Source organism: Pleurodeles waltl, chromosome 2_2 (assembly GCF_031143425.1).
Source record: "Pleurodeles waltl isolate 20211129_DDA chromosome 2_2, aPleWal1.hap1.20221129, whole genome shotgun sequence".
NCBI classification, from domain to species: Eukaryota; Metazoa; Chordata; class Amphibia; order Caudata; family Salamandridae; genus Pleurodeles; species Pleurodeles waltl.
The window spans coordinates 1,071,017,864-1,071,038,234 of record NC_090439.1 but is presented as its reverse complement, the minus strand read 5'-3'; the positions used below and the strand labels follow the sequence as shown (position 1 = coordinate 1,071,038,234).

The following is a 20,371-nucleotide window of genomic DNA, read 5'->3' as shown; positions in this document are numbered from 1 at the left end:
CAGCCTCAGCAAGTTGACGGCCCCTACCAGCATCAAAAAAATTAACGCACCTGACAGGGAAAAACGCCTCCCACACGCCCTCCCCAAGACAGGGCAAGAGAAAGCCCCCTCTATTTTTCCCCATGCAGATCAGAGCTTTCTCCAACAGGAACTAGATCAGCTCTTGAGCAAGGATGCAATAGGTCACTGTCTCCCAGATTCTGCAATATTTTCATAGAAGGGGAAAAAAAAAAAATGTTTGCACCTGGTCATAAAGCTGAAAGATTTTAATGGCTGACTTATCTACCGACATTACAAAATGGAGGGAATCCACCTTCTGAGGGACATCCTCAGAGAGGGAGACTGGATGGCCAATTTGGATTTGAAGGACACTTCTCACTTCCAATTTGGCTGCCTCACAGGAAGTTCCTACTAACTTCGATGGAAGGACCAGTGGTTCTATTTCAAGGTATTACCTTTTTGCTGTCCTCCACTCCTTGGTGCTTCACCAAGGTGTTGCGACTGGTGGTATAGGCTCTTCGCTCCAGGGGCGTTAGTCTTATAATTTAGACAACTTCCTCATTATGACCCAACATCACACTCTTCCTACACTTCAAAGCTTCCTTATCTATGAGAAGGATGCCCTTTCTCCCTCTCAGTGCATACAGTTTCCAGATCAATTCCCAGTCCTCTCCCTTCCCCCACAAAAGTTAGACCGTTCAGAAGGAAATCAAGGCAGTCACATCAATGTTCTTATCTCCCTAGACCAGATCGTAGGTCTCCTGGCATCCTCAAAACAGGCTCTTTCCGGTCCCTCTTCATCACAAGGCCCTCCAGCAGTTGAAGATCAAACGCCTCCAGAAAGTGGTGGTTATTCAGATCTCATTACTCTAAATGCAGAGACCAGAGCCGAACTTGAGTGGTGGCTGGAACACGTCAGCATGGAATGGCATAGCAATTTTTGGTTCCCACCCAGGCATAGTACTTACTAGTCAGATGCCATTCAGTGGGGCTGGGGCACCAGATGCAGCAACATCTCCGGGGGGGGAGGGGCGACAACATCAGTTGCTTAGAGCTTTTAGAAAGGTCCTTCGCAATCCAAGCCTTGGCTCCTCCCTCAAAATGCAGCATTTTGCTGAAGAGAACACCTCAAAAGTTTGCTATATCAAAAAAAAAAAAAGGGGAAGAAGAACATGTGTTCCCATATATTGGGGCGGAGATAGCAAAGAGCTTTTGGCAGTTGTCTACACCACATTTCAGTGACTCTGGAATACCTGCCAGGTCAGTGCAATGCAGTGGCAGACTGGAACAAGATACCTCCAAAACTCCAGCGAATGGAAGATACTAATGTAAGTCTTCCAAGCCCTCGAGAACTGGTGGGGCTCATGCCACACAGACCTGTTTGCATCTCGACTGTCACCAGTTGCCCCGATCCTAGTAGGGATGTCAGTCATCAGTGCAGTGGCCATGATGTTGTGGATATGGGAAATGTAGTCTATTAATAACTCCTATTGGCCACTGATGTTATACTTTAAACAGCAAAGAAGGAAAGCATAATGCGAAGACTAATACTCGCCTCCGTATCCATAATAGAATAAAAAATTGACACCTAAGCTAGAAAAAATGTCAAACATCTGAATGAGACGCCTATGCTTTTTAGTGCCGACATTTCACAACTGTAGCCTCTGCTTGTACTGGAGGAAATGCCAGAAACCTTATGTGGGAGGAAACAGTCTATGACACTCAACCTACTGACGCCCAACACTGGTTCTATGCACCAGTCTGCTACCCCTGCAGACACTGGAATGCATTATGCTTAAAACAGAAAACATTTAGGTACTGGGTGAGTTTTCAGAACGCCTTGACAATCCATCTTAAGCACTGTTCAATGAGTGCCCTTGAGATCATTGAAACAAGGGTCAGCTTGCTAGATGACCCTCTCCCCCACCCAAGCCATCCTGAAATCAAGATTTGGAATTCTGCTTTTTCTGTATCCTTTACAAACGTGTGCAAACAGTCCATTCCGCTTCTAATTCATCAAGCAATTCCATATAAACTCCTTTAAGAATAACAGTGCAAGCCATTAACTGACTTTTTCTTAAACTTTATTAAAAGTCTGATTATCCATTTAGTCAAAAAGACCAAAGCCCATGTCATCATCAGATTCTTCAGACTCTTCCTTCTTTTCCTCCTCTTTCTTCTTGTCCTCAGCTGAAAATGTAAAGATGACATTAGTTAAGACACGTGGCAACAAGTCTCCGTCTAAAGCAGACAATCTTCTTGGGAGCCAAGTCAGAGAAACGAGAAAGCTTACTCTGCTTAAGAGCACAATTATATTGGCTTCTGTAGCCAAAGCAGTGCAAGACTAATTACTACTGGGTCAACAATAACGCACACCTTCCATACAGTCAAGAAAACTTGTACCTTTAACCAGTATTTCGATAGAGTGGTGCCCGGAAAAAAAAAAAAAAAAAAAAAAAACTATTTAATTATTGTTTAACTAGTTAAGACCTACTCGGTACCCTCTATTTGGTGTGTAAATAAAACACGAACTTGGCCCCAATAGGAGCTATTCAGAATATATTTTTACTTTGAAACGGGATGTTGTAGAAGGGGGGCGCTATGGCCAAAAGAAGCCATATGTTAACAGGACATTGTTTCAAGCTGAAAAAAAATGAGTAGCAATAAACTGCTCTGTAATGCACCATCACTAACATGTCAAGAGGGAAGGGACTCCAAATACTCTTCAAACACCCTTCTCCCCCACTAATAATCACACTGTGGACACTTTTATACGTTAGCAAGGTCTGTCTGACCAGACCAGTACGCTTGGCATCATGTATTTGATTGCATTTAAAAGGAGCAACAGAACTACACTGTTTAAGTAGGTTTAGTTTTTTTTTTTTTTTTTTTTTTTAAACCTGGACAACTTAAAACGATTTTGAAAAATTGAGGGCCCGAACACCCCCCCCCCCCCCCCCCCCCCAGTGGGATGGCGGGTTGGATATGGCATTAAGTGTAAAGAGCACTGTGCTAGATTCTAGCAAACAACTTTACGATCAAGTAAAGTTGGGGTTAAGGGGTTGTTGACTAAGGATTTTGACAGGACCACCCGATAACCACAGACTGATACTCAAGGACATCTAAAGAAATAGCTGTGACAGGATTTGAATTTGCAACATCCAGACTTTAACTAGTTAGTTATCGTTCTGAAAGGGGGGGGGGGGGGGGGGAAATACTTACCAGGAGCAGCAGCAGTTGATGCAGCAGCTGTAACGCCAGCTGCCGGGGCACCGCCGCCACCAGCTCCTACATTGCAGATCAGGCTTCCGATGTCAATGTTGGCAAGAGCCTGAGGGAGGGGAAAATGTCACTATCAACCGCACAAACATGGCCAACACTCGTCATGCTTTGCATCAAAACATTCAAAATCCCAAGTTAACGTTTGGATAAACCTAATTAATCACATTCATTTGTGTCAGCATTATAGTCTACTTCATATGGCTCCTGCTGTATAGGCGTACGGTGGTCAGATTTTCTAAACAAAAAAGGGACATTAAACAAAATTAGGACCAGTTTTAAATCATCCGAGGGGGCAGAATGACAGCGCTCGTTCACATGGTAATCCAGAACGAGGTACTAAAGAAGTAAAGTGTATTTTTCAAGCCAAGCATCTTACTCGGATAACAGCTGCTAACTATTGTTGCCTTGGAACACAAAAGTTGCCTTCCACTGTTTTTAGTTGACATTTAACGAAGATTAAACGCCCAGGACAGTCCTCTGTCTTTCCATATGGAAATCAGGACAACTGAAACAGTATGACGAAAGTTCCAGCATTGACAAGCTAGCAGAGCACTTGCTAAAGCTGAAACACTAGGAATTTATTTTGAGTATGTGCCGGCACCAATGATCCCATACCAAACAAGCACCTTACTGTTTAATCAAAACATCTGTTTGGCTTATACTTTCATCTATTCCTGAATAAGGCTACATGTAGACTTGAACTAACTCCCACACAGACCCACTTAAGCCTCAGTTATAATGTCCGTCTCCAGGCTTAGAAAGGCAGTCTTCAAGTCACAATGTTTTCCTGCCTGCGATGCGTGTTCCTTCCTTTTGCGAACCTGCCAGCCCACAGTATGAGAGGCAGGCTGTCTGAAAAGGACTTGTTCTGGCACACAATGTGACGTGTTTCCTGCATGGGAAAGCAAGATACTCCAAAACCAATAGTGTGCAAATTTAGGCGTGAACGTAAAAAAAAAAAAAAAAAAAAAAAAAAAAAAAAAAAAAAAAAAAACTTACATACCCATTAACAGCTGAAATGCTAGGTGCCAAGTCAAAAACAGCCAGATTATTAAAAACGTCATCCCTTGACAAATTAGTAGACTATTTAACCCACTTAATGTAATGAAAAATTAACCACGTGGGTGCTGAGACTCTGATAAAGTCATTTAGTATATTAAGTCTTCATTAGTCATTGATCTACAATACTTCAAATGACCAAGTCTTATGGAGCAGGCTAAACTGCCATAACTAAAATAAGATAAACAACTCGTGCAATTGTTATCGTGGCTCTTTTCCCTGGGTAAAGAAAGCGTATAATTGACAGACTGAAGCAAAAGTGAATTTCCCAGAAGGTAAAAATTATAAACAATCTGTCGCTAAAGACTCAAGTGTTATATTAAACTGGTTGGCATGGTAATCACTAGTCCTCGGCTGAAGTTGGATTGAAACCCCAAATGCGCTCAACTTTATGATCAGCAGGACTTCCTGCGGATGGAGCCAATAATCTTAAGTATCTGCCCCACACCAGTTATCTGCATGGGGGTCAATATCAAAATGAAATTTAACACGTATACAATCTAAACATGCACAAAACTGGAGAGACGTTCACCTTTGCAAAGAGGCCAGGCCAGAAAGGTTCCACTGACACTCCGGCCGCTTTAATCAGGGCATTGATTTTGTCCTCCTAAAACAGAAATTAAATGAAACTGCGTTAAAATTGTAACAAGTAGAGTATGGCGATATCTAACAATCAAAATCTGCCAATTAAACTTTCTATTCCGTCCACATTTTAACAAAATCTCGTTCAATCTTAGGCACGTATCACTCGCGGCCTCTTAAGGGTGCAAGGCCAACTCGATAGTCGGAGTTTTGGAAAGCCGTCTCGGCTATCACTGTGTGTGGGGGTAATTAAAACGGTACCATGAAAGAACCATACATTTTGGGGCAGCGGAGGGAGGAGTAAAGGAACAAATGAAACGTTGGGCCAATACAGGTGTGCACATCAGTCGGGTCAATTGCGTGTGGAGTGATAATTAAACAGTATTTTTTTTAGCTCAAATATCAGGCCACATCCTTCAACTACAAAATCGACCGGAAAAACACTGAAACGCTAATGTGGTATGAAGGCCTATTACCCAGTTGACCGTCTAAAAAACAGGTGGTCATCCTTATTCTTTAGGAAGCATTGTAGGTTTTAATGACAGCATTATTTTATCGGCAAGCTTAAAACAGTGACTCCCACACCTGAATATAATCTCTAATCCTAGAACTCAATACCTTCGATGCTTTAGTCCTAGCCATTTCAATGAAATGGAAGGTAGATGAACACACTGCAAGGCATATTTTAAAACCAGACCTTGCAATGTCTGTGTATGCATGCCGGAGTTTGGGCATTATTCGGGTGCATCACCCTGTTAATCGATGAGCCAAGCAAGGAGCATTAACATGCTGGGCGTCACGATATTCCTGTCACAGCAGCAATGGTTACCCCGGTGGAAATACGTACCGATTAGAACGACTCGCAGTTGCAATACACGGACTGCACACCACCTACTGGTGTCTGAATCCACAACACGGAAGTTTAGAGTAACCTCAAGCACAACCTGAAGCATCAATTTCCCAAACGCTGCAGGAGCGTGTGAATAAACCACCACTCCCACGCGTTTCTTTGTATTGTAGGAGCTATAGTCGTACAATCGTATGTCAAAAGCAGAGCAAGTGCCAGAACACAAAAAACCTGGATTACAGCTGCTACTCCGTGGACAGAATTCGCAAAGTGTGATTTTCACTCTTGTTACTGTGAAGCAGGTCTAAAGGGACAAAAGAACACTACAGGGTTCAGCTCAGAAGTGGGAGAAGAACCGCTGTCACCAACAGAAGACCAGACAGACTATACTTTCGCGCCTCTGCGCAGCTAGTATCAGTCACAATTAAAACCACTCAGAACACGGAAATTTGTATTTTATTTAATAACGTTTGTACTAAAATTAGACGGAGCGGCACACAACGTGAGCTGCGCCATGCTGAACACAGTGAATTGGGGAGGGGGGGAGGATGGTCCTTTAAAGAATCCTAACTGCACATCAGTTGCTTAGAGCTTTTAGACAGGTCCTTCGCAATCCAAGCCTTGCTCCTCTCAAAATGCAGCATTTTGCTGAAGACAGGACAGTCCTCTTTGTCTTTCCATATGGAAATCAGGACAACTGAAACAGTATGACGAAAGTTCCAACATTGACAAGCTAGCAGAGCACTTGCTAAAGCTGAAACACTAGGAATTTATTTTGAGTATGTGCCGGCACCAATGATTCCATACCAAACAAGCATCTTACTGTTCAATTAAAACATCTGTTTGGCTTATACTTTCATCTATTCCTGAATAAGGCTACATGTAGACTTGAACTAACTCCCACACAGACCCACTTTAGCCTCAGTTATAATATCCGTCTCCAGGCTTAGAAAGGCAGTCTTCAAGTCACAATGTTTTCCTGCCTGCGATGCGTGTTCCTTCCTTTTGCGAACCTGCCAGCCCACAGTATGAGAGGCAGGCTGTCTGAAAAGGACTTGTTCTGGCACACAATGTGACGGGTTTCCTGCATGGAAAGCAAGACACTCCAAAACCAGTAGTGTGCAAATTTAGGCGTGTACGTTAAACAAAAAAAAAAAAAAAAAAAAAAAAAAATCACTCATACTACGTATCCACATCTCGAGGTTACATACCCAGTAACAGCTGAAATGCTAGGTGCCAAGTCAAAAACAGCCAGATGATTAAAAACGTCATCCTTGACAAATCAGTAGACTATTTAACCCACTTAATGTAATGAACAATTAACCACGTGGGTGCCGAGACGCTGATAAAGTCATGTAGTATATCAAGTCTTCCATTAGTCATTGATCTACAATAATTCAAGTGACCAAGTCTTATGGAGCAGGCTAAACTGCCATAACTAAAATAAGAGAAACAACTCGTGCAATTGTTATCGTGGCTCTTTTCCCTGGGTAAAGAAAGCGTATAATTGATAGACTGAAGCAAAAGTGAGTTTCTCAGTAGGTAAAAATTATAAACAATCTGTCGCTAAAAACTCAAGTGCGATATTAAACTGGTTGGCATGGTAATCACTAGTCCTCGGCTGAAGTTGGATTGAAAACCCAAATGCGCTCAACATTATGATCAGCAGGACTTCCTGCGGATGGAGCCAATAATCTTAAGTATCTGCCCCACACCAGTTATCTGCATGGGGGGGGTCAATATCAAAATGAAATTTAACACGTATACAATCTTCGTATTATTTCGTAACTTTTGTACTAAAACTAGACCGAACGGTACATAAGGTGAGCAGCGCCATGCTGAACACAGGGAATTGGGGGGGGAGGGGGACCTCACCGTGACGGGCACGTCGTCGTCGTGGAGGATGAGAGCAGCGTAAATACAAGACAGCTCGGAAACAGAGGCCATTGCGTCGAGGTCTGGGTCGCTCTCGGGGGCGGATGGACGGATTAAAGGGTGCTAGCCGCCGGATTGAAGAACGCTCCAATTCGGCCTTAGCTTCCGAAGAAGAACCAAGCACCTTGTAATCCGACAGGAAAGAGAATGCAGATGGGCGGGCGTGAGTTATATATACCGCTGAGAGCTGCCAATCAAGTGACGGAATGAACGGAAGTAGTCGGAAATGACCGAGGCTCAAACAACAAGTGAGCGTTCAGAGATAGAAGAAGGACTACACCAAGCCAGCCCTCTGGCGGGCATGTAATACAGAAAAAGCTTTTTTTGTGAAAGATGTTCCCGCGCGTATAAATACTCTATAAAAGGACAAACAAAAGACTTGCTCTCACTGCCGCTTTCATTACAAAAGCATTAAGCCATAGTGTTTGTCTATGGCTGTGTATAAGGTTTATAGACCGAAAACGATTAACTTTAATCATAGCTTTCAAGTTTTCAGTTTGCTTAGGTGTGACATTTCAATGGTTTCACGTATTTCTAAGTGACATTCAAGTGCAAATGTGTGACACTTAAAGAGTGACACTTTCTTGCGAGGAAATTCAGTCGCACGCTGCGACTCCGTAGCACTATAATAGAAACGTTTTTATTTCCTACTGTGCCCATCAGGACTTCGATGTGTGTATCTCTCTGGTTACACACAAAACATCAATTCAGCAGTGCGGAGGGGACCTGTGGAGACATAGGCTTAACTTGCGAAGACATCACTCATAAATCTATATTATGTAACAGACACCGAGTAAGTTTTAGAAAACCAGTAACCCTGTAGCACAGGTTTTTGGCAAGGCTCCTTGCTCTTCTCAGTGCCCTGGCAATTCGTCTTTTGCTGTGTGTGCACACCACCCAGCTTGCATGATAGCAAACACATTCTGTGTGAAAAAACCTTGGTATTTTTCTCAGGAAATATATGAGGGCTAAAGTATCCCCTGTCGTATATTATAGGGATATTGCAAGTCACCTTGGGGTTCCATACCCATATAGGGGAACCTTTTCCACAAACCACTAAAACTCTTGGTGCATGGCTCTTTTATATGAAAGAGAGGGCATGTTTCCAAACACAAAGTATAATAAAAATGGAACCTCTGGTTCAAAATTAACCCAGTTAAAATTTGTTGCAAAAAGATATTGGGAACAGTTCAATAGAGGGCAGTGTTTTTTTTTAAGCTGCAGTAACTCAGAATGTGTAGAAACAGGCAGAACATATCTAGCTTTTCAATAGTTATCTAAGTAGTGGAAAAAAATATAATTTCTGCTTTTCACTGTAAGCAGAAAAAAAGAGAAGAAAGAACATCAATTCTTTAAACAGCTGCTTCATTTATGCTCAGTGACCTGACTTGCCTCTTACCTCGTCTGTTGGCTCTGGCAGCAGGCATTGTGAAGTTAGACCTCAAATGTAATAACTTATTACAGTCGAGTTCTGGCATCTTTTCTTTAGAATTGGCAATTGAGTGCATTACAAGTCGCTGATTATAAAGAAATTAGACACTGGCTTCATACAGGGAATTCAGAACCCCACATATTTTAGTTAAATTAAGAAAAACACGCCTCAGATTGTCAGCACAGTTTAAGTTGGAAGGACAGCATAGTGGATTATTGTTGCTGTGGAGACAGATGGACTTCAGCGCAGAGAAAGTGCATGGATAGCTGAATATACTGTGCTATTAAATGTGCACCCCAATGGTGAGTGTGTCTGCCAGGCTGAATTTCAGACCATCGGTTTTCGAAGCTGGGTTACAGGACTAGGCTGTACTGATTGAAGAGTCAGTGATGGTCACGTCCTGAGCTGTCAGAGAGCTCACCTGTGCCTGATGTCCCTTCTGATCACTTGTGTGAAAGGTGTGTAAAGCTTTGACAGCCAAACGCTGCAAATGCCTTATGGATAGAATACGCATATTAATTTACTAGTTTTGTGACATGATAGCAATGTCACCTTGAGTACACCTGGGGTGCTGGTAGCATCAAAGTAAAACTAGAGGGGGGTGGAGCTAGCCGGCTGGCAAGATGGGCGTCACTGCGTGAGGCTCCACCGGACTTGGGGCTAAAATTCTTAATTTCTCCTGATTCGGAGGTGCTGGAGGTGCTCCCCCTTGCTGGAGGCCTTTGCGAACGGACCGGGTCCTCCCATCCGTGAATTTGCTGGCTCGCTGCCTTGGGTGCCGGTGGGGTGCCATGGGTCCTGCCGGTGTCTGGCCGGGCCGGAGGCAGAGCGGCGCGCTCGGAGCTGCCGGGCTGCTGCAAAACTACTGTGGGGGCCGGGGAGGGGTTCTCCCTGCGGCGGAGGGGCAGCGCTGGCTGGGGTGGCCCTCGGCGGTCTTGTCGGGCCGTGGCCCCGTGAGGTTGTGGGCCCGGGCTGGGCCTGGCCCGAGACCACGCGGTTCCTTTGCGGCGCGCGGCTGCCTGGAGGCGCGTGCCACAGATACAGGGCCTCCCCGCCTTGGAGGTGGCTGCGGGGGCCGGGGAGGGGAGTTCCCCTGTGGCTTGTCGAGGAGGGAGGAGAGGCGGCCTTGGCTAAGGGGGCCATCAGCGGCCTTGCCGGGCCGCACCCCCCCCCCCCCTGTGAGGTAGTGGGCCTGGATCGGGCCTGGCGCCGCATGTCAGCCAGGAGGCGCGCGTCGCAGCTGTGAGGCCTTCCCGACTTGGAGGTGGGGACCGGCGGCGGAGAGGCCCGATTTGGAGGAGGTCCGCGGGGGCCCTCAGGGCGATGGAACCTTTGCGGTGCAGGGGCCCCCGTGAGATGCAGGCTGGAGAGGGCCTACCTTCTGTGGCCTAGTGGGAAGCAGCCTTGCTTTGGACCTCAGGTGGTGGGCCCCTGCTGAGGGGGCCTGCACTTCATTGTCGCCGGCCGGATCGGGCCGGAGGGGAGCCTTGCGGGGGCCTTTCTTTTGTTTGGGCCCGCATGTGGAGGTCTACTGCTGTTGTCCACTGCTGCCTATTGTAGGTGCTGGAGAGCTTCTGTTTCCCTTCTCTTTGGTGCTTGTGGAGAGCTGAGGAGGCACTTGGGTTGCCCCACGTGCACTTGAGAAGACAACTGTTGGTGCTGCGATTGCTGTACAATTACCTCCGGAGAAGTGCGGCTGTCAGCGGGTGTGATCTGATCAGTGACTGGAGAATTCCCTGTGAGTTGTCGGCTGCCCTTTGCTTGCTGCGGGCCCGCCTGCCTTTGGGTACTTGGTGGAGTGTCTGGGCCGGGCTTTCCGTGGAAGCCGCAATGGGTAAGGCGGAGCAGCAACAGGCCAAGATCTCCTTTGAGGGCGGTAGGCGGAAGGGAGGTGCCGCCGCGCTTCAATCTGGTGAGGTGCAGATGGAGGATAGCGTTTCTGAGGCTTCTGTCAAATCCATGTTCATGGATGTTAAGAGTAGGTTGGCCGGAATAGACGCTAAGTTGGACCATTTGGCAGAGCAGATGGACCGCATCAGGGCTCGGGTGGATGAGCATGGTGCTCGGTTTGAGCAGCTGGAGTCGCACACTTCGGAGATGGAGGATCAGCGACACGGGGAGAGAGAGCGCTTGTTGCAGATGGGGCGAGTGCTGGAGGTCATCAGGGCCAAGAACGAGGACACGGGCAGGATGGAGGATTTTGTGGAGCAAATGCTTACTGATTTGTTTCCTGGTGAGCTTTCTCGTATGCTAGTGGTGGAGAGGGCTCATAGGTCCCTGGGCCCCAGGCCCCCTCCTGGGACCCCGCCGCGACCTGTTATCTTTCGTCTTTTGAATTATCGTGACCGCAATGCTGTGCTGCGTCTGGCTCGGGACCACCGCCCGGTGGTGTATAGAAACACTGAGCTGCAATTTTTTCTGGACTACACTCCAAGTGTGAAGGCGGCACGTAAGGCGTTCTTACCGGTTAATCGCTCTCTGAGTCTGACTGCAGCTCGTTTTTCGCTTATCTACCCGGCTAAGCTTCGGATACAACATGGTGGAACATTGCATTTCTTTACGGATCCGAAACTGGCGGCCAAGTTTGTCAAAACGCTTCCTCAGTGTTCTGTAGCTGAACAGTCTGGAGCTTCGGGCTCGGAGCAGGCACGCCTTAGTGACACTGATTGACTGCTCTGCAGTTGTGATGATGGCTGGCCCTGAATCATGGCGGGTGCCATCTCGGTGGTGCCTCTGACTTCCTTATCAGTGCTTCTGAATCAGTTTATCTGCCTTTTTATTAGCCCTTTGTCCCTTCCAGCCTGTCTGTTCTTCAGATGGGCTGGATGGCTAGCCTTACGACCCCTGGATGAGTCCTTTTCTTCTGATGTGGGGTTCAGATCTTCTCTGTTTGGGGAAGGGGAGGGGGGGTGTTCAGCTTCGACCCGTCTGGGGGGTCCGCGTGGGTGGGACTGGGTCTTGATTTATTGTATTCGTGATGTTAGACTTGTATTACTGTTCTGTTGTGCTGGACGGAGCTGGCTGAGGATGGTGGTTGGATCTGTAGCAGGACGCCTGGAAATGGTGCTGGGAGGATGCTGGGGGCAATGACGACGGTTAGTTGCCTTACATGGAATGTGCATGGTTTGAATGATCAGCGGAAGGTGCGTCATGTCTCTGCTTACATCCAAAGGCATCGTATAGATGTGTGTCTCTTCAGGAGACTCATCTGGTGGCGCAAACGATGAAGCGGCTGAGGGCAGGGTGGATTGGAGAGTGTCATGGAGCGGTGTTTTCGAGCTATGCTAGAGGGGTGGCGATTTTTCTGCACAAGGGGCTGCAATGGCACATGCATCGTGTGATAGTGGATCCGAATGGGCAGTATGTGCTGCTGGGTGGGACATTGCTGGACAGGCCCTGCCGGTTGGTGTCAGAGTACAGGCCTAATGTGGATGACCCTGGCTTCATCTGTGAGGTGTGGCGTTTGATGGAATCATTGGGCAGTGGCGCTGTGATCTGGGGGGGAGATTTTAATGTGGTTTTGGACCCGGAGAGGGACCGAGAGAGTTCGACTAGGCCTAGGTATTCTGCTGCTGCTGCTGCTTTGAAGAATGTGATGAGTGATGGTGCTTTGGTTGATCGATGGAGAGCTAAGCATGGAGATCTGAGGGAGGGCACATGCGTTAACTATGTCCATAATAGCTTGTCTCGCCTGGATCGCTGGCTGGGGACCAGGGATGTGGAGATGTGGACGCATTCGGTGGAGCATCTGGCCCGGACCCTTTCGGACCATTCACTGGTGAAGCTGCAGCTGTCGATACCTGGGGCTCCGGGGGCCGCGTTTGCTTGGCGCTTGCCGCAGAGAGCTCTTCGAGATGAGGTGTTTCGTGAGGAGGTGCATGTACTGCCATTTGATAAGTTTTGTTTTGACCAATGACTTTGTGTTTCACCACTGCGCATATTAGTTGCTCAATGTTCACCAGTAGCACATGGTATGTTTTGTTCAGTTTAGCCGCCTATGGGCTTTGACATTGCATTAGTCATTACATTCTGTATTCTGCCTATTGGCTTTGACATGGCATTAGCCATTACTTTCTGTATTCAGTTGAGCCGCCTATTGGCTTTGACATTGCATTCCTATTGGCTTTGACATGATGTATTCAGTTTAGCTGCCTATTGACTTTGATATGCTATTAGATATTCTGCCTATTGGCTTTGACATGATATTATATATTGCATTTTGTACTCAGCTTAACTGCCTATTGGCTTTGACATGATATTCAGTTCAGCTGCCTATTGGCTTTGACATGATATTATACATTGCATTTTATATTCAGCTCAGCTGCCTATGGGCTTTGACATGATATTATACATTGCATTTTGTATTCAGCTTAGATGCCTATTGGCTTTGACATGACACTAGACATTGCATTTGATATTTAGGTTAGCTGCCTATTGCCTTTAACATGACATTGCATTTGATATCTAGGTTAGCTGCCCATTGCCTTTAACGTGGAGTTAGACATTGCAGTTGAGAATCCAAGCTGTATTTTTCCAAGCTGTGTTTTTGCACCAGAGAACCAAGATGTTTTTCTCACAGTAGACTAGACATGATAAGAGAGAGTACATGGGTGTTGTTCTCTCTGCTTGAGCTTGGGAACAGGAGTAGTCTTGGAGACCTGGCCAGTCTCCAAAAGGCTTGCTCAGTTTCCCAGGTCTGAGAGGAGGGGGCACACCTTTGTAACGAATGTAACAGGCTGCAGAGGGTCAGATTCGAATCTGCCGGACCTCGTGCTGGAACTAGGCGCCAGCTGCCAGCAATCCCGTGTGGGTAGATGAATCTCTTTCTCGTGGCTGACAGGGGTCATCAGCTTGCAGACCTTAGAAAGATGAAGCTGTAAAGAATTCCCACACAGTGAAGTATTTGTTTTGCTTTGCATTCAATATCTTATAAATATAACCTGCTGTGTATATTGCAAACTGATATATTTTGTTTGATTAACGCGGACTTGAAAGCTACTAATTCGTCATTCATAAATATTGTGGTTGGGGAAGAATTAACAACAATAAAAGTCTTCTTTGACCTCAGAAGTGCATTTCTGTTGTGTTATGTTAGTGCTTAGAAACTAGATAAGAGGAAAGCACTACAATTGGTACCAGGAGTCGTGGGGTCGGTCATTAAGAGGTGATTAAGAGGGTGTTGACGAGTTGGTAGATTTCTAAGTGCACACTTTAAAAGTGTAATTGTTTTTGTTGTTTGGAGAATTACAGAAATTGTTTTTTTGGAGAATCACAGAAGCACGGCAGACCATGTCTGAGAAGACCATGTCTGAAAATGCATGTGTAGCTAAAATGCCTGATAGTGTTTTGAGAAATAATTTCTGTTGTACATATGTAGAAAAAGTGTCTTTTGGAAGTAATGATGACAGAAAGGTCTGGATACCTTTATCTGCTTACAGAGAAATGCAGGAGAAATGTAGGAAGTTGGAACATGAAAATAGGAATTTACGTGAGCAAATTAGCCCGACTGAAAGTTATAAAAAGGCTGTTTTTGAAGAATCTTTCTTGTCCCATTCCAGTAATGAGGGGGTTAAGACAGCTCCGAGCTGCTTTGAGTTTTCGTGTGAGCCAGGGTTTTTGGCAGACAAAATGCATTCCTTAACTGATAACACGGACGAGAGAGACCTACCGTTGCAAAATGCACAAGTAAAACGAAGGATTTTAGAGCAAGACACCCCGAGTTTCATTAGCTTGTTTGATTTTTTGAAAAAGAATAGCTCTCATTTGAGTGAAATCCTAACACTTTTGTATATGGTCACTGTGAAAAATTATATGCAGCTGCGCGCTTGTGATTTGGCAAATGAAATAATGCAGACTTCAGGTTTTTGCGCAGTGCAAGAAGGAAAAACTGATGTACATGTAACTCAAGAACAAGGAAAGAAAATAGTGCCCCTAGCTAGAATCATACAATGGATCTGGTATTTGCAAGACAGGGCTAGAGTACCACAGATAAAAGAATTACCAATGAAATTGTGTGCACCATTTGAATTCGTGTCCACTGAAGATAAAAAGCATGTTTGTTTTACTAATGATTCATTGACTGAAATGTTGTTTTCTGGCACCGTAGAAGGAACAGCGTTGTATAATGTGTGTCAGATTTTAAAGCAAGAGCTACGTGAGATGTGTCATTTTTACGCTGATTTTTGGTTCATTGCTAATGTTTTAGCACCTAACTGGTTCAATTACCTTGCAGATGTTAATGAGAAAAATTCAGAGAGAGAAGTGTACACCCAGAATTCTGCCTTAGTGGGGATGGCTAAGTGGGTGCCCCAGAAATGTGAACAGCTGAGAAAAAAAGCCACTTACAGGTGGGCAGAGATGAGAGAGATGCACATTCCCCTAGATTTGATAAAAACTGTGCAGTACGCACAAAAGCAATCTGTCATGCAAGCAGTCACAGAGCAGTTGGGGAGAGGAAAGTTACCAGATCAGAAATGGCAAATTGATCAGGTTTTAGGGAGAGTGATTGTTGCAAATTACCAAGGAAAAATCGAAATTATGCTGATACCTAGAAAAGAATCTGATTCATTCATACAAATTGGAGACAGAATGGCCCAAATTGACAAAAATGCAGTGAATGGAGGTTTGGTAAAGAATGAGTCTGCCCCAGCCCTTCTGACAGTGCAAGAAAAGGGAAGCTGTGGCGCAGCAGATAAAAACCTTAGTGCTGATGTGTGGGCTGAAGCCCCAGGTGATCCTCCAGAACCTGCAGAAAATATAACAAAGGGCCCCAAAAACGTCCTGCTGATTATAAAACGCCGAAAGAAAGAGGAAGGGTGCAGTTTAAATGAAAAATGTTATTTGCAAGAAAAGTCATACTTGTTTCTTTTGCAGATCCTACCACGTTTCGCCACTGTCCCTGAGTGTGCTGTGTGGTCCCCCTTCCGGTGTGTGCGTGTGGGGTCGGGGAAGGGACCGAATCCCCAACCTGAACCTGGCTGAGTAAAGTGCCAGCACCATGGATCCATTTTGCGCAAACTGCGCCTTCAGTTCAAGTTCAACTTGTTTGATTGCATTCTTCCACTGGAACTAAGCTGTGGTTTTTTTTTTTTTCCCTCTCGTATGGAACTCTGACTTTTGCTTACCTTCCAGAAAACCTTTCAGGTGGACCGTGCACCTTTACATGAGCAGAACTCATGCCACATCAAATTGCTAACACTGTTGAATTAGAGACTCACTCAGAGTATAAAAATTGCCCAGTCTTTTCTATGTAGATGTATCTGATGTGAAAGGTTATGAAATCAATGTGTTAATTCACTTCTATTGCTTTACAGGGATTGCTTTGATCTGATGTTTTTTTTGTTTTTGTTTGAAACAAGAGATATGTGAAACAAAAATTCATTGGTCAAAGGGCGGAATGTACTGCCATTTGATAAGTTTTGTTTTGACCAATGACTTTGTGTTTCACCACTGCGCATATTAGTTGCTCAATGTTCACCAGTAGCACATGGTATGTTTTGTTCAGTTTAGCCGCCTATGGGCTTTGACATTGCATTAGTCATTACATTCTGTATTCTGCCTATTGGCTTTGACATGGCATTAGCCATTACTTTCTGTATTCAGTTGAGCCGCCTATTGGCTTTGACATTGCATTCCTATTGGCTTTGACATGATGTATTCAGTTTAGCTGCCTATTGACTTTGATATGCTATTAGATATTCTGCCTATTGGCTTTGACATGATATTATATATTGCATTTTGTACTCAGCTTAACTGCCTATTGGCTTTGACATGATATTCAGCTCAGCTGCCTATTGGCTTTGACATGATATTATACATTGCATTTTATATTCAGCTCAGCTGCCTATGGGCTTTGACATGATATTATACATTGCATTTTGTATTCAGCTTAGATGCCTATTGGCTTTGACATGACACTAGACATTGCATTTGATATTTAGGTTAGCTGCCTATTGCCTTTAACATGACATTGCATTTGATATCTAGGTTAGCTGCCCATTGCCTTTAACGTGGAGTTAGACATTGCAGTTGAGAATCCAAGCTGTATTTTTCCAAGCTGTGTTTTTGCACCAGAGAACCAAGATGTTTTTCTCACAGTAGACTAGACATGATAAGAGAGAGTACATGGGTGTTGTTCTCTCTGCTTGAGATTGGGAACAGGAGTAGTCTTGGAGACCTGGCCAGTCTCCAAAAGGCTTGCTCAGTTTCCCAGGTCTGAGAGGAGGGGGCACACCTTTGTAACGAATGTAACAGGCTGCAGAGGGTCAGATTCGAATCTGCCGGACCTCGTGCTGGAGCTAGGCGCCAGCTGGCAGCAATCCCGTGTGGGTAGATGAATCTCTTTCTGGCGGCTGACAGGGGTCATCAGCTTGCAGACCTTAGAAAGATGAAGCTGTAAATAATTCCCACACGGTGAAGTATTTGTTTTGCTTTGCATTCAATATCTTATAAATATAACCTGCTGTGTATATTGCAAACTGATATATTTTGTTTGATTAACGCGGACTTGAAAGCTACTAATTCGTCATTCACAAATATTGTGGTTGGGGAAGAATTAACAACAATAAAAGTCTTCTTTGACCTCAGAAGTGCATTTCCGTTGTGTTATGTTAGTGCTTAGAAACTAGATAAGAGGAAAGCACTACAGTGCAGGAGGCCATTTTGCATTTCTTTGCTGAGAATCATGGGTCGGTGAACTCGGCCGGAACGCTTTGGGAGGCCTTTAAAGTGTTTATTCGAGGGGTGTGCCTCTCTAAGCAGCACGGTGTGTTCGTGCCTTGCGTCGGGAATTAGCTGAGCTGGAGTCTCAGATAGTGGTGTTGGAGGCAAAATTGGCGATGGACTGGGCTGGTGGGACGTTGGCGGTTTTGCAGGACGCGGTTTCCCGATATGAGGAGGCATCTGACTGCGAGGTGTGTTTTTTGGGGAAATATGCCAGGGCACGGCGCTATGGGGAGGGTGACAGGGCGGGTCGCAACTTGGCGAATATGCTGCGCAAGCCTTGGGCGAGTGGGTATGTCACTGAGATAAACGGGTGGGGAGGTGTAAAGAAATGGCTCCCTGTTGCAGTTACCCCCCACTTTTTGCCTGATACTGATGCTGACTTGACTGAGAAGTGTGCTGGGACCCTGCTAACCAGGCCCCAGCACCAGTGTTCTTTCACCTAGAATGTACCATTGTTTCCACAATTGGCACACCCTAGCATCCAGATAAGTCCCTTGTAACTGGTACCTCTGGTACCCAGGGCCCTGATGCCAGGGAAGGTCTCTAAGGGCTGCAGCATGTGTTACGCCACCCTAGAGACCCCTCACTCAGCACAGACACACTGCTTACAAGCCTGTGTGTGCTAGTGAGAACAAAATGAGTAAGTCGACATGGCACTCCCCTCAGGGTGCCATGCCAGCCTCTCACTGCCTATGCAGTATAGGTAAGACACCCCTCTAGCAGGCCTTACAGCCCCAAGGCAGGGTGCACTATACCATAGGTGAGGGTACCAGTGCATGAGCACTGTACCCCTACAGTGTCTAAGCAAAACCTTAGACATTGTAAGTGCAGGGTAGCCATAAGAGTATATGGTCTGGGAGTCTGTTTTACACGAACTCCACAGCACCATAATGGCTACACTGAAAACTGGGAAGTTTGGTATCAAACTTCTCAGCACAATAAATGCACACTGATGCCAGTGTACATTTTATTGTAAAATACACCACAGAGGGCACCTTAGAGGTGCCCCCTGAAACTTAACCGACTGTCTGTGTAGGCTGACTAGTTCCAGCTGCCTGCCACACTAGAGACATGTTGCTGGCCCCATGGGGAGAGTGCCTTTGTCACTCTGAGGCCATTAACAAAGCCTGCACTGGGTGGAGATGCTAACACCTCCCCCAGGCAGGAGCTGTAACACCTGGCGGTGAGCCTCAAAGGCTCACCCCTTTGTCACAGCCCAGCAGGGCACTCCAGCTTAGTGGAGTTGCCCGCCCCCTCCGGCCACGGCCCCCACTTTTGGCGGCAAGGCTGGAGGGAACAAAGAAAGCAACAAGGAGGAGTCACTGGCCAGTCAGGACAGCCCCTAAGGTGTCCTGAGCTGAAGTGACTCTAACTTTTTAGAAATCCTCCATCTTGCAGATGGAGGATTCCCCCAATAGGGTTAGGATTGTGACCCCCTCCCCTTGGGAGGAGGCACAAAGAGGGTGTACCCACCCTCAGGGCTAGTAGCCATTGGCTACTAACCCCCCAGACCTACACACGCCCTTAAATTTAGTATTTAAGGGCTACCCTGAACCCTAGAAAATTAGATTCCTGCAAACTACAAGAAGAAGGACTGCCTAGCTGAAAACCCCTGCAGAGGAAGACCAGAAGACGACAACTGCCTTGGCTCCAGAAACTCACCGGCCTGTCTCCTGCCTTCCAAAGAACTCTGCTCCAGCGACGCCTTCCAAGGGACCAGCGACCTCTGAATCCTCTGAGGACTGCCCTGCTTCGAAAAAGACAAGAAACTCCCGAGGACAGCGGACCTGCTCCAAAAAGACTGCAACTTTGTTTCAAGGAGCAGCTTTAAAGACCCCTGCAATCTCCCCGCCAGAAGCGTGAGACTTGCAACACTGCACCCGGCGACCCCGACTCGGCTGGTGGAGAACCAACACCTCAGGGAGGACCCCCGGACTACTCTACGACTGTGAGTACCAAAACCTGTCCCCCCTGAGCCCCCACAGCGCCGCCTGCAGAGGGAATCCCGAGGCTTCCCCTGACCGCGACTCTCTGAAACCTAAGTCCCGACGCCTGGAAAAGACCCTGCACCCGCAGCCCCCAGGACCTGAAGGACCGGACTTTCACTGGAGAAGTGACCCCCAGGAGTCCCTCTCCCTTGTCCAAGAGGAGGTTTCCCCGAGGAACCCCCCCCTTGCCTGCCTGCAGCGCTGAAGAGATCCGTTGATCTCTCATAGACTAACATTGCAAACCCGACGCTGGTTTCTACACTGCACCCGGCCGCCCCCGCGCCGCTGAGGGTGAAATTTCTGTGTGGGCTTGTGTCCCCCCCGGTGCCCTACAAAACCCCCCTGGTCTGCCCTCCGAAGACGCGGGTACTTACCTGCAAGCAGACCGGAACCGGGGCACCCCCTTCTCTCCATTCTAGCCTATGCATTTTGGGCACCACTTTGAACTCTGCACCTGACCGGCCCTGAGCTGCTGGTGTGGTAACTTTGGGGTTGCTCTGAACCCCCAACGGTGGGCTACCT

At 46.4% G+C, this 20,371-nt stretch overlaps 1 protein-coding gene across 1 annotated transcript; it reads right to left on the bottom strand.

Moving 5' to 3' along the window:
• Nucleotides 1-2,067: 2,067 nt before the first annotated feature.
• RPLP1 (ribosomal protein lateral stalk subunit P1) lies at nucleotides 2,068-7,869 on the bottom strand. Its single transcript, XM_069220808.1, has 4 exons — nucleotides 7,646-7,869; nucleotides 4,874-4,948; nucleotides 3,223-3,331; nucleotides 2,068-2,190 (listed from the first exon to the last, which is right to left on the bottom strand). The coding sequence occupies exons 1-4, from the start codon at nucleotides 7,715-7,717 to the stop codon at nucleotides 2,108-2,110; spliced, it is 339 nt and encodes a 112-aa protein (XP_069076909.1). The 5' UTR covers nucleotides 7,718-7,869; the 3' UTR covers nucleotides 2,068-2,107.
• Between the last annotated feature and the right edge of the window lie 12,502 nt (nucleotides 7,870-20,371).